Source organism: Pseudochaenichthys georgianus, chromosome 15 (genome assembly GCF_902827115.2).
Source record: "Pseudochaenichthys georgianus chromosome 15, fPseGeo1.2, whole genome shotgun sequence".
Classification (NCBI taxonomy): Eukaryota; Metazoa; Chordata; class Actinopteri; order Perciformes; family Channichthyidae; genus Pseudochaenichthys; species Pseudochaenichthys georgianus.
The window spans coordinates 12076925-12091217 of record NC_047517.1 but is presented as its reverse complement, the minus strand read 5'-3'; the positions used below and the strand labels follow the sequence as shown (position 1 = coordinate 12091217).

Genomic DNA, 14293 nt, shown 5'->3' with positions numbered 1-14293 from the left:
CTTTGAAACCGATGCCTTGGAAAAAGGAGTTATTACAATTCTACATGAAAGACTTTGTGCAACCAGCCCTATGTACTGACTCTAAACACACTCCTAGATTTTCAGTCACATTTGAACAGACAATGTTGTTTTTGTCTGACAAAATAACAATAAACTGTAGAGAAAAAGGCGGTTTCAAAGTGTCAACCCTCCTTTTCTAAGCTGTATGTATTAAAATGTAAAAGCTACTAAGTTTATGGGATAGTGAGACAGTGCAGTGTAATTCCAGAAGCTTCCAGTGAAGTTACTCCTGTTTGACGTCCCCCTTCAGCTTCCTCTTGACTCTGGAGTAAGGGCTCAGGGTTTCCTCCATGATGAAGTCATACAGCACCTTGACCCACGATGAGTACTGAGGAAGGTCGTCATAATACTCTGCTGCAATTTTCTTCACCTGGAGCACAAGAACGAGAAGAATACACAGGGGTGAGTGCGCTTAAATCACATTTCAATGGGAATTCAAGTCATATTTATCAAACGCTGAAGTGGCTTCTGGGAAAGAGAATTGTTCACTATTTTTGGTATTTTCTAAGCCAAAAAACCACATACAACAAGGAGTCTTACTTATTCCTAGTAATAGGAGTAGCATTATTTAAACACGTTAGAATTTTTGTTTTAAAGATAATCTCATAAACTATAAATGGAAGGATCTTGTAAATTAAATATATGAAATGATACAAACTAACCATGAGAATTAGATATCAAGTGAAAAGATAGTCTGTCCGAGTAGTTGTTGACAATGAATGTATATGAGAATTAATAACGTCCTTTAGCTGTTAACTATATACTATACATTGATGTTCATCATTGCCTTTATCCCTCGTTATCTCTTCTGATTGGTTGATGGTTATTTGATCTATGATAGTTATGACTGTTTTTCATTTTGTTGTGTAATATTTAAAAAATGTTTTACAGTTTACAAAGCCTATGAATGCATTCAATGTTTAAATGTATGTTGTCGAGTGACTTTGTTAACACACAGGTGTAACAGCAGGGTTAGTTGCTGCTCATGTGATTCCCTTTGGGTGGACAGCTGATAAAGCCTGTGGACGGCAAACAGGAAGTACTGCTAGGACATTCCTCGAGAACATGAGTAAAGGCTATTGAGAAGAGTACTGTGAAATGGAACAATAGACGGTGACTAATTGGTCCACTTCCAATGAATTGGTAGTGTAACCGAGAATGATGTTTACTCGTACCTACCTTGGTTTAAAAGAAGTCTTTCTAAATTCCTCCAAATAGAACCACCTTATAGTGAGTGAGATCCTGATACGTCACACTGTAGGATTGTAGCTTCCAACAACTCGACCTTGTGCCGACTAGTCCGGAGTTTCTAGTGAATAAACTACCGTATCTGAGTTTGACCTTTTGTACTGCCTTTTTCTCACATCGTAACACTCCGGTGATGCTTTACAGCTCATTGGCCTAATAGTTGATTATAACGTGTCTTATCTTTACGGCTTAAGATTCTGAGCAGTTCAGTTTCTCTGCTTGTATTGTGTTAGACGGGTAACAGAGAGGCCATGACTGTGGTTGGAGTTGTATTTAACCAAATTGGATCAGCTTATCAAATCCTTTGAAATGTGTATAGGTAATAATATAAACATTAAGCATTTCGCATGCTAGGCTTAAATAAATAAGCATGTGAAGATGCTGACATGTAAAGTCTATCATGTTAGGAATGTTAGGTTAGTATAAAATATTAGCATTCATCTCAAAAGACAGACAGGACAGCTGTATTTGTATACATTTAGGATAAACTCCACTGTGAGGTCCAATCAGGTCGGCCTGCAGATCAGTTTAATTATTTATTTTTGATGTACTTCAACATTCCACAGATTCCACAAACAATAGCGATGTGCAGTCAGAAAATGAAATTGAAACCGTGAGAAGCTGAGTCATCAGGGGGTTCACAGTGCTAGCATGTTTGTATTCATGGAACAAGTTAGTAAGTATTGACTAAAATAAACATTTAAAGAAAGGGAATTATTTTTGGACAAACTGAAACCATGAGCTAATCATCTCATTGATAACACCTACACAAATATTTTAAATATTTGTAGACTTTTCTCGCAAATACTGATTTAGTTAGTGTTATCTCAATCCCAAACGCTTCCTGGTTGTCATGTTTTGTGCACGCTCTGTTCTCATCAGTTATCTTGCAGTGAGATCAAGTCAAATACAGTCTTTGGCATACTGTGGACAGTCTCAGGCTGCGGCCCCACGAGGACGAAAACGGCTAAACGCATAGGATTCACGCAAACGCAATCGCAAACAAGCTTCCGTCCACATGCAATAATTATCCGGATAGTGTCTGCCCACACGAGACCGCTCCGTTTAGCTCCAACCGCTGGAGAAGCTGCAGTACATATGCAGGAGCCTGTACGTGGCGCTGTAACTTCCTCCACAAAAGCAGCGAAGAAGCATGGTTGTCATGGTTGCCCTTCTGTTTATTCTCCGCGGTGGGGGCCGAGGGAACCGGGCAGAGTTTTTCGCCAGTCAGCGTGTATTAAAGTTGAAATCTTCGGGACAAAATTCTAAAAGTGCCGGTCAAAGGTCTTCTTTGTTATTTATTGAGCTTTAAAACAAATGAATAACGACTCTATATAATATAATGATAAAATACATGGAGCCTCTCTTTTTCCTCCCTCTCTTCGGACAGCGTCAGTGTGTGTCTCATGCAGCAGCTGATCCAGTAATCAGTGACCCGGCCGACTGTAAAAATAAACATATTTATAACTAGTTTAGGGAGTTTGAGAGGTCATTAAAATAGCTAAGGGTGATGATCTGACTTGAAGTGTGTGTTTTGCTGCAGCGGGAGGAGCTGCAGGTGAGCACAGCTGCGTGTCTCCGTCCTGTCAGATTAGACTTCACTCGCGAGAGAAAGATAAATAATCTGAATTCAGGGTGCAGTTTACTTTGACGTGGGGGTGAGCAGCAGAGGTGGGGAGAGGCGGGGAGAGGCGGGGCTATTGCCTCATCATTATTGCTGTAGATGTTGCACAAACAACTGTAGCATGGTCAATAGCGTCCGGAGCACGATAGCAACTCTGCGATCCGCCATTGTTGTTGTTGTTGGTGGCGAAACACTTCAGCACTGGCGCGGGGTAAGCGGAGGTGAGCAGAAGAGGCGGGGAGAGGCGGGGCTATTGCGCAATCACTATCAGTGATCTGAAAATGTCCGTATAGGGCGCACACACGGAGCCGTTTGACCCCCCAGAGAGTGGCGTATGCATTTCTATCCACCTTGGGACCCGTTGTCGTTTCCTCAGTCGTTTAGTGCCATATTCGGTCGTCCTCGTGTGGCCGAACGGTCTATATGACACTAAACAGTAACGCAAACGACCAAATTCGTCCTCGTGGGGCCGCAGCCTCAACCAACAGCCCTAGTGGGTTTGATGTTTGCTTACCAAAATAACGAGGCAAAATGATATTAATGTAACAGTTCCCACAGGCGGAATGTTTGAAAAAAGACCCAGCAGTCTCACAGTAACACGGCTGCACCTTCTTTGTTTAGCTTAGCTGCCTGCCTAGACAGATTAGTCACCACCCAAATCATTTCTTCCTTTCTAACCTCATGGCGGTGTATTCTGAGCAGTGTTGGGACTAACGCGTTACAAAGTAACGCGTTAGTTACTAACGCGTTACAAAGTAACGCGTTACTGTAACGCCATTATTTTTGGCAGTAACTAGTACTCTAACGCATTACTTTTTAAATTCAGTAACTCAGTTACCGTTACTACATGGTGCGTTACTCCGTTACTGCGTTAGTTTTTTTATATAGTCAACAGCCAGGTGAACAGAGATGAGAACTATATTTAAGTACAGTACTTGAGTAAATGTACTTAAATACTTCCTGTGTCACATGCGGAGACGGGCTGTGGGCGTGTTTGTGTTGTTTACTAACAAGACTATCATGGCAGCGGCGGAGCTCAAGTCTAGTTTCTCCACCTGGAGATATTCTCACTATTTCACTTTTGTCGAGCACAAAGAAAAGAACGTTTTAGTTAAATGTAAGTTGTGTCCTGGCGGGTCAAAGAGCCTATCTACTGCCCAAACCAGTCATTCAAATCTCTTAAAACATCTGCAAAAACAACATGCTGGGACGAAGCTAGTAGCTAAGACCACAGAGACTCAGCCGACGCCACTCCACCTCCACCTGCACCTAAGCAGCAGCAGCTGGATTTTAACCAAGGGACTGCTAGCCAGGGAAAAGTCGATAAAGCCATTGCACGGTATGTTGTAGAACACATGCAGGCTATTGCTACAGTCGAGTCACCCACTTTCAGGGAGCTAGTTAGCATGATAGCATGTCCGGGCGGCACACGGCATATGGGACGGAAAACGTTTTCCAACTACCTGGAGAAAGAATATACAAAAATGTAAAGCCAGCTAATATCGATGCTATCCAGATTGCATATAATGCATGTCAAGTTGATCAACATATTGTATTATTCTCCAATGCAATACCAGTACTGAAATGAAGGCTAAGGGCATTAATATAATGGGAGCCCTTTTTTAAGTAACTAAAACGTTACTTTTCACAGTAACGCATTACTTTTTGGTGTAAGTAATCAGTAAAGTAACTGAGTTACTTTTGAAATGAAGTAACTAGTAATGGTAACTAGTTACTGGTTTTCAGTAACTAGCACAACACTGATTCTGAGCCAACTGTGTGTACCAAGGACCTCCAAGCTGTACTCACCATGGGCAGCCTGCAGCCGGGGATGCTGGGAAAGTCGTGGTGCTCGTTGTGGTAGCCCACGTTGAAGGTGAGCAGGTTGAGGGAGCCGTAGTAGGAGTAGGTCTCGTGGCCCTTGAGGAACATGTAGTGCTCGGCTATGAAGTGTCCAGAGATGGGGTGCAAGCCCATCCCCAGCAAGGACCCAGCCATCATGTAGACCACAGGTTTCCCCCCCCACAGCCAGTAGAGCAGGATGTTGAAGGTGAGCTGCACGGCCACGTTGGTCACCTCCAGCTGAGTGATGGGTTTGGGGTTGATGCAGAGGGGCCGGATGGCGTAGAACAGCGGCTGCAGAATAATCCAGATGAATTTGCGGAAGGGTGTGCAGAAGAACCAGCCCTCAAAGTCAGTGGGGATGTCTACGTCCACCCCGTCTCCACCCAGGTAGCGGTGGTGGTCCAGGTGGTAGCGTTTGAAGGAGGCGGAGTAAGGCAGGCCGATGGGTAGGTTGGCAAACATGGCAAAGTAGCGGTTCCACATGGCCTTATTGTTTCCGAAGGCCGCGTTGTGGGAGATCTCGTGAATAGCGAGCGTCATTGAGTGGTTGATACAGCTGCCAAAGGCGTAAGTCCAAAACAAAACCCACTTCCAGTCCAAGTCTTTGACCAAGTAGAAAGCTAGAAACTGTATCACCACCATCATGCAAACAATCCATTTCAGCCTTGGGTCAGGACCCATCAACGACTTGATTTCTGGGTACTTGGCTGTGGGGGAGAACACAACAGAATTCAGTTAAACTCAGAGAACATTGTTATCTGATTCCACCAGGAAACAAACATGTAAATGAAGGCATTTAGCTAATGATTAGAGTCAAACAATGATACATATGCGTTATTTAGGTTAAGAGAATGTAACAATCAGACGTTGGCACAAATGTGTAATGTGTAATTACTGATTTGCAGCTTGTGAGATGTATTGCACCATCCCCCAATTCTCTGATAAGCCAGAAGGCTTTAGCACAAATCAGCTGCAGTGCATGGTGACTCCCAAACAGCCTCAAGCACCTCTTTTTAACCTACTTTTAAGATGTGTATTAACCTCAAGTAATAACCAGCAGCACAGGTTGGGTTTAACACACACCATCAAGTCATTTAGTCATCAGATTAATGAAAGGTTTATTCTATTAATGTTTTCATTTGATTAAAAAAAGTGTCTCATACTTAACCGTATAACGAAGATGAAACAAATTAAGCCTAACTGACTCATCTATTCATATTTTCCAATCTTAAAAATATATTCATCTTAAGGCACAACGCAACAACTCAGCTCGGACTGTGACATTACAAATACAAGTTATCACTGTATGTTAACACCATTTCAAACCCATATGCATATGTCGGGCCGTGTTCGTGTATATGCCGCCCTTGTAATTGTTTTAAATGCTACTGCATTTTTCTTGTCATGCTGTGTGCAGATACGTTGTGACTTTGACCTCCCCTCTTTGTATGCAGCAGTAATGGAGACCTGGGCTTTACATTGTAAATCCTTTTATCACATCTTTGTTATCTTAATCACCGACGGGAACCAAAGAACAGTAAACATGGAAGGGCATTAAGGGGACAAAGTCCTTCAGCCCATTGAGTCATCAGCAGACTGAAATGTCTTCAAGACAGTGCAAGCTGTTACTAGCCAGTATGTAGACATGCAGCAAATCAGATTGGAACATGTCAGACCCTTGGTCGGCCTTGACTCATCGTCAGCAGTAACACAATGTGCTGTTCCCATATACCAACCAACCAATCAGTGAACCTGTAGCTTTGCTTAATACAACAATGTACTGTGGAAGCAGAGACTGCACAGGGGTTGGAGTTAAAGCTGACTTCACAACCTCCCACATGACTCTTGAGTTCTCTCTGTGGAGATTTGAATACATGTGAAAGCACTGCAGTGGTGGAAAAGGTACTCAGATCTTTGACTTTAGTCAAAATAGCAATAATACAGTGTAAAAACACGCATTTACAAGTAAACATGCTGCATTCAAAGTTATAATCAAAAATATTCTTGAAGTACAAAAAGGGGCGCTTTATGCAGTATATTTCAGAATCATATATGTTTAATTATTTTACTTCACTTATTGAAGCATTAATGCCAAAGTTGGACTTGGTAAATGTGGAGTTTGTTGTCAATTACCTTATATGCTGCTGGGTAGCCTAACCTATACTAATATATCGTAAGTTACGTGTTGATTGATTTATACTTTGTATTTATAATCTAAATCTGCAAAGTAACTTTTAACTTAAGTTGTAAAACAAATATAGTGGAGTAAAAGTGATATGAAGTGAAAATACTCAAGCCAAGTACAAGTATCTGCATTTAAGTGACATGGTTTCAGCCTGGATATAAATAATTGCATGTTGAAGAGAATGTATTAGTGAAAAGCATTTTCTGTGTTGGAAGTTCACTAGTAATTGATTTCAGTCTAACACATTTCCAATTGTCAATAGTCAATTAATTCAAACCTGCACTCACAGTTCAAGATGAACAATAAAAAGGCCAAATAACACAATGGTCTATCCATGATAAAAGATACAAGTCACAGAAGGCTTCCCTTTCAAAGCCATTAAATATTCATTTGCATTACAGAAGTTGCACACAGCAAACAAAGAGGGCTTTCAGGTTACATGTTTGCGTTCTATCAGGGAGGTTGCAGCAGAGCGAGAGACAAGTCTCAGCAAACACCACCTCCTGTGTGTTGCCCCCCCACCCCCACAACCGAGGCCTGAGGCATGTGACTGAATACTGCAAAGCTCTTCTCAAGATACAAAAAGAAACAAAACCAATGTTTCTTAGTGTGTGTTCTCCCCCGGCATTATCTAACAAGGAAACAAATGAACCCAGTCTGGAACCGACCCAGCGTTTGCTGAGGTTTGGAGGATTCATTTCAAGCTATCAGTGAAGCATGGCAGTAAAACATGGTAATACAGTTGACAATTATCAAACCTTATGCATTTTATATCAACTGGATAACACTGACATGAATGAGTGTGTGGCAGTTATACCGTGATATTTACCTAGATGGTTATCGTACAACGGAATAACCTCATACTGTTACACTCTAGTGGAAACACACAACCTTCCTCGCGTGTAGTGAAGCAGTGTGTCTCCTGATCGCTCAGTAAATGAATAGTTCAACCCAGGAGGCAGCTGGCTGTGTGTGAATGTCATTATCCACAGCACTGGTCTCACCCCCGCCTCACAATGGCAGTACTTTTTGTTTGACAAATTGACTTTTATGCAATGTGTGAAAAGACTAAAGAGATACAAAGCGGTACATAAAACCTACACATCCTCAACCATCCAAAACGGGCTCCATTTCCAAAGGGATTGAAGAGGACTGCCCTTTTTGATAAATGGGAACACAATGCAGGATTAGTGTTGCCGTTTTACCTCTGTGATGAGATCTTGTGTGGAGGAAGGAAATGCTATTTGACTCGGACATTGGAAATATAATTATTGTTGAAGTAGTTTTCTGCAATGAATTTGATTATGTATTACTTACTTTAATGAAATACCCTAATATGTTGGATGACAGACACCTACTACTTTTTAGCATTACAAGTGTATGCAATCCAAAATAGAAATCATCAGTTTAGTCATTTCAAATATTGGTATAACAAGATTACGCATATGAATGCATTTCCTCAAATGTGCGTAAAACCCTCCAAAATGGGCCCATGCCAGAGATTATAATATGAAATTGAGTAGTAAGGTAGATGCATGTTGATATAAAGTGGGAAACATGTATATGCATCGGTTGTCATTTTTTACAAAGGCAAATATAGTATAAAGTAATGTATTACTTAGAAAATGATGGGCACATTACTTGATTATCATAATGATCATTAACTAGAGCCCTAAAATGAAACTAGGGCATTACCAATAAAGCTAATTAAATATCTACACTTGATAAGACTAATGCAGCAATAGAAAAGGTCTTGAACCTGATTTCTTATTAAACAGCATCATGTTACGTCAAGGTTAGGTATTAAACACGTCTGAACTAAAAGGCTTGTTACAGCTTCCCTTCTGGCATGGTGTTTCCTTTCATGACTGTATCTAACGCTGAACCGTTACTGCTACTTCCCGCTAGCAGCACCTCAGAGACTTGGTGTCATGTCACTTCAGGGAGTGGCAAATTGACTAAATTACTGTGGCTGTTGGGTTAACGTTACATTGCTAACATGGTTATGTTTCATTAAGCTAACTAGCTACAACTAGCTTGTATAAACATAACTACTTTGATAACAGCCGTGTTGGTTGCTGTCAGTCATTAAAGGTTGTAATGTATTCACCAACCCAACCTGTGTCAGTTAGCTAGTCTGTTACTCGCGAGTGCACAGCAGAATATGAAACCGTTAGCTAGCTTGCATACGTTAGCAAAGCGAGTCAGCTGATATGGAGGAGGCATTTATGCCAAACTGCACGGTTAACTAACGTTAGTCATCAACATACTAAACCAGTCGAGTAAACATAGTTTTATCGAAATAAAGTTCACTATGGGTTTTTCTAAAACTTTCAGACGGATCAGCAAGCTCACCCAGGATCTCTTTCCTCCTGTCGGCGTGCGGCTGGTCTGTGTACACCCACTCGTAGTCCTCACGGGCGACCCGGTTCCCCATTTGTTACTGTAATAAACGACTTTCTTGTACAAAAAAACAAACAAAATATCAACCGATCGTTTCAGAAGGGAACTTCTGTGGTTCTGGTCCTCCTCCTCTCCTCTCTCCTCAGCCTATTGGGCGGATTGAGTCAGCTCTGTCCGGCTGCAGCTCCTCCTACAGCCTCTCAGACAGCAGGCAAGCATATTGAATGACGCAGTTTTTATAAACTATAAAATAATATTTATAAACCTGTCAGAAATAGCAGCTGGTCAGAGATGACAAGTACAGTAGGAGATTTTAGTTTAGATATTGCAAGAAAACCCATTGTCTTCTTTCAACTTTATAATACCATGCCAAGATAAGAAAACTAGTGATGTTATCAGTGGCGACTGGTCATTAGGGGCAGAGCCCCACCTAGTGTCAGCAGAAAGTATTAAAAATAATGATTACAACAAAATGCAAAACAAATATATATAAAATACATTTTAAGATCATGTTTAATCATCTGATTCGTCTGTACATTGCTGTTTTAGTCTGTGCTCTTCTAATTAGTGTCTACAGTGTGCCTATTAAGCTGTTTAGAGCCATGTGGGACAAAACCCGATCCTGCCCCTCCCTCTCCCTGTTTAAGTCAATGGTGACTGTAAAAACTACACTGCGCATGCTCAGAGTATTGTCCTATTTAATGTGTGTGGCAAAAAAATAATGACCAGAGAGGCTTCTCAATACTCAAATTTCCCCTCCTCGACTCCCCTCCTCGACTCCCCTCCTCGAGACTTAGACCCGCCCACAGGAGATGCGAGCGGAGGACCGAGGAGGGGAACCGAGGAGAGAGGAGGGGAAGCAGCAGACGTTTAAAGAAATGAGAACTCCTCTCCTCTGAGCGGTCATATTAAAGCGACGTCCGTTCATTATTACGTGGCAACAGCTGCATCAGCTGTCGAGTGTTTTGTCATATTTTATAATCTCTGTTAGATCAGCTGAACATTGTTCCCCCACATATTTACTTTGAACTCATTGAGAGTGCGGTATAATGACACAATAACAGGCTACAGATGCGGACACACACACACAAATATATTTATATAAATATATACAATTTAAAGTATGAGAGCACTCTCATAATAACGTAACACAATCAGAGACTGGATATATATCCCCCCCCCTCCTCTCTGGTCGCTGAAATGGGGAATTGAAATTACGGGCCAAAAGTTGTATTTGCAAGTATTAAAAGTAAGGGCATCAAACCAACTGAGACCCGTCTGTCCGCGGCATCTGCGCACTGTACAACACACACCTACACACTGTACAACACACACACCTACACACTGTACAACACACACCTACACACTGTACAACACACACCTACATACTGTACCACACACACCTACAGCTGCTAAAGCATAATCAGGCTACAGCCGTTGTGTATTTTATTGTGAAGCACTAAATGGTTTTAGAAAAATATGGACTCTTTGTAGATATCTACTAAACTAAAGCAAATAAAGAGAGTAGGTCTGTTATACTGAGTGATATATATTTTACACACTGCTCTGCTTTCTGCAGGACCTCACAGCTGTTCTCACTGTAAACATCGCGTTGCGATGAGAGCAGGTTCTCAAATAATATCCAGGGGATGCATGCAGAGCTGTCATTGGCTGAGATAAGTCCGGCCGTGCGTCACGGAACCATCAGTGTATCCTCGGTTATAGCTCCTCCAGAGAGCCTCCTCGATGCTCGATCCTCGGTCCTCGGTGTGCATTTAGAGAAATGAGACGTCCTTCAAAATGGCGCGCTGAAATTCATTTCCGGGTCACTACCGGAGGACCGAGGAGTCGAGGAGGGGAAATTTGAGTATTGAGAAGCCTCTCAGGTCCCTTTCTCATTTCTCGAACTCCCCTCCTCGACTCCTATCCTCGATACTTAGTCCCGCCCACAGGAGATGCGAGCGGAGGAGCCGAGGAGGGGAACCGAGGAGAGAGGAGGGGAAGCAGCAGGCGGTTAGAGAAATGAGAACTCCTCTCCTCTGAGTGGTCATTTTAAAGAGACGTCCATTAATGATGACAGGAGGCAGCAGCCCTCTGTCTGATGGACAGATGTGTTCATGACGACTTATAAATTTACTTTGATTCATTCACAGTGCGGTATAATGAGACAATAATGGCTACAGATGCGGACACACACACACATATATAAATATGTATATATTTATATAAATATATACAATTTCAGAATCAAGCAGAGCACTCTCATAATAACGTAACACTATCAGAGACTGGATATATCCCCCCCCCCCTCTCTGGTCGCTACAATGTGGAAAATAAATTACGGGCCAAACGTTTTATTTACAAGTATTAAAAGTAAGCAGAGGACACCAAACCAACTGACACCTGTCTGTCTGCTGCATCGACGCACACACTTACCACACACACCTACACCACACACACGCATATACAGCTCATAAAACAGGCTACAGCCGTAGTGTATTTTATTGTGAAGCACTAATGGTTTTAGAAAAATATCGACTCTTTGTTTGTAGATATCTACTAAACTAAAGCAAACATAGTAGGCAGGGGCGGACTGGGACTACAAATCAGCCCGGGACTCTCGACCGGCCCACTTCGGTACCGCCGGCCCACCGCGGTACCGCAAGTAAATACCGCTAGTAAATTGTCGACGGGGACGGGGACGGGTAAACAATTTACTAGCGGTAGACATTAAGGGTAAATAATGTCTACCTCTGGGCCGGTGGACTTGTATTATCACCGGCCCCACCATTGTAACCTCTGGCCCGGAGCATTCGTCCAAAAAAAAAATCGACTAATAATGAAGAAAGATTAACACATTTCTTGTAATAGTAATGTATGCACTAACTACATTACTACTTGTACTACAACATTTTAATCATCAGTTCTTCCTCATTTTCTTCAATTGTTCATATTTGGTTTATTAAAATAATGATATTGTGGTCATTGTTAAAAAAATGCTGCTATTATTATTATTATTTGTATAATGCACTTTCTGCCTTCCTGTCATTAGGAGTTAGACATGTAATGGCTATGTAATAGATTTGATTATAACCTTCATTATCCTAAACTGCTGGGACATTTAGCTAATTTCTTTATATTGTCTACTCTTCACTTACTTGTCAGCATAGGTCGGCATTGATGTACAGAGCCGACAGAAGACCTTGTTTATATTGGCATCATATGGAGAGGTGCAGCCAGTGACGCGTCCTCAAACCAGGAAGTAAGCTGCTGGTTCCCTCGACAAGGGTTTTGGAAAATAGCTGGAAATAAGGTCTGTGGAAAACAAACCCGTTTGATAAATGCACGTTTTGTTCAGCCGGATAATCTCCACATGTCTACCCTACTTTTATAATTTTCGAATCATAAATCTAATCGATAGATTATAAAAGGGTTTTAGGACGCGTCACTGCAGCCAACTCCATCGATCAAGCTGGCTGAAACTTCTCTCCCTCTTCTTCTCATGCTCCCCGTCACTCTCCTTTAACTCCTCCGGTGACTTTCTTTTATTTGAAGATTGTTTTTTGCCCGGCGCTTGGCCGGTTACCGCTGGTATTAAAAACATTTGGCGAATGGTTAGGTGGCACGATAGTCTGTAGTGAAGCAGCGCGCTCCCGCTCACGGGAGCCTGCTCCCGCTGCGCTCCGCAGCAAACAGCTGTTTGCTTTTCACCCAACAACAACGACAACCGACTCACGGAACGCTATGTTGTAGCGTTGATAAACGAAACAATTTGCTAGTAAAGTAAAGTAAATTGCTAGTCAAAATACCAATACCACAGGACCATTTTTTTAAAGCAATATTTTTAGTGGCCCGAGCGGGCAAGTGGAAAGTACGTTATGCTGGCCCGGGGTGTCTAAATAGTGCTTCCGGGCCAGCGGGCCATTTAATGTCGAGCCCTGCCGGATACCGGCCGGCCCACATCGTCCGACCGGCCCACTTCAGTACCGGCCCATCGGGATTCGTCCCGAACGTCCCGATGGCCAGTCCGCCCCTGATAGTAGGCCTGTTCTACTGAGTGATATATATTATACACACTGCTCTGCTTTCTGCACGGACCTCACATCTGTTCTCACTGTAAACATCGCGTCGCGATGAAAGCAGTTAATACAATAATATCCAGGGGATGCATGCAGAGCTGTCATTGGCTGAGATAAGTCCGGCCGTGCGTCACGAGTCTTTGAAACATCTCTGTTGCCGGAAATGCATCCACGAAGCAGCCATGGACGACCGTGGAGGACCCATCAGTGTATCCTCGGTTATAGCTCCTCCAGAGAGCCTCCTCGACGCTCGATCCTCGGTCCTCGAAATGCATTTAGAGAAATGAGATGTCCTTCAACATGGCGCGCTGAAATTCATTTCCGGGTCACTACCGGAGGACCGAGGAGCAGGGCCGGATTAGTACCTGCAGGGGCCCCTGGGCACTGAGCGCTCATGGCCCCCCCCCCCCAACCCAACAAGTAACACCACGCCTACCCAATCCTACCAACATGACCAATATTTAGAATGTTCAGTCAAATCGCACACCTATTTGTCAAAAGCAGGGACGCAGCCACATAGTTCAACCAAAGTAGGTCTAGCCTTTTGCCCTTTTAGTCAAACATCACAAGACAAAATACAATAGATAAGATTCGAAGACAGTGTATGGCTCAGGAATACCTAGGTAATATCACTCAAAACCTCAGAGTAGCACCCGACTTAATGCCAAAATATGACTGGCTGGCTGTACACGTACACGAGGAGTTTTATTAGTTACAAACATTGAGAGTTACAAAAGTATAATATGTAGTGAAATGGTGTGGTTGCTCAACTAAGTGATCAGTATATGTGATGGAAGATAGTGTGTGTGTGTGTGTGTGTGTGTGTGTGTGTGTGTGTGTGTGTGTGTG

The 14293-nt window shown here is 42.5% G+C and overlaps 1 protein-coding gene across 1 annotated transcript; it reads right to left on the bottom strand.

Annotated features, from left to right (window-relative positions):
- Positions 1-110: 110 nt before the first annotated feature.
- degs1 (delta(4)-desaturase, sphingolipid 1) lies at positions 111-9534 on the bottom strand. Its single transcript, XM_034100796.2, has 3 exons — positions 9318-9534; positions 4742-5484; positions 111-430 (listed from the first exon to the last, which is right to left on the bottom strand). Exons 1-3 carry the CDS (start codon positions 9397-9399, stop codon positions 284-286), a joined length of 972 nt encoding a protein of 323 aa, XP_033956687.1. The 5' UTR covers positions 9400-9534; the 3' UTR covers positions 111-283.
- Positions 9535-14293: the final 4759 nt, after the last annotated feature.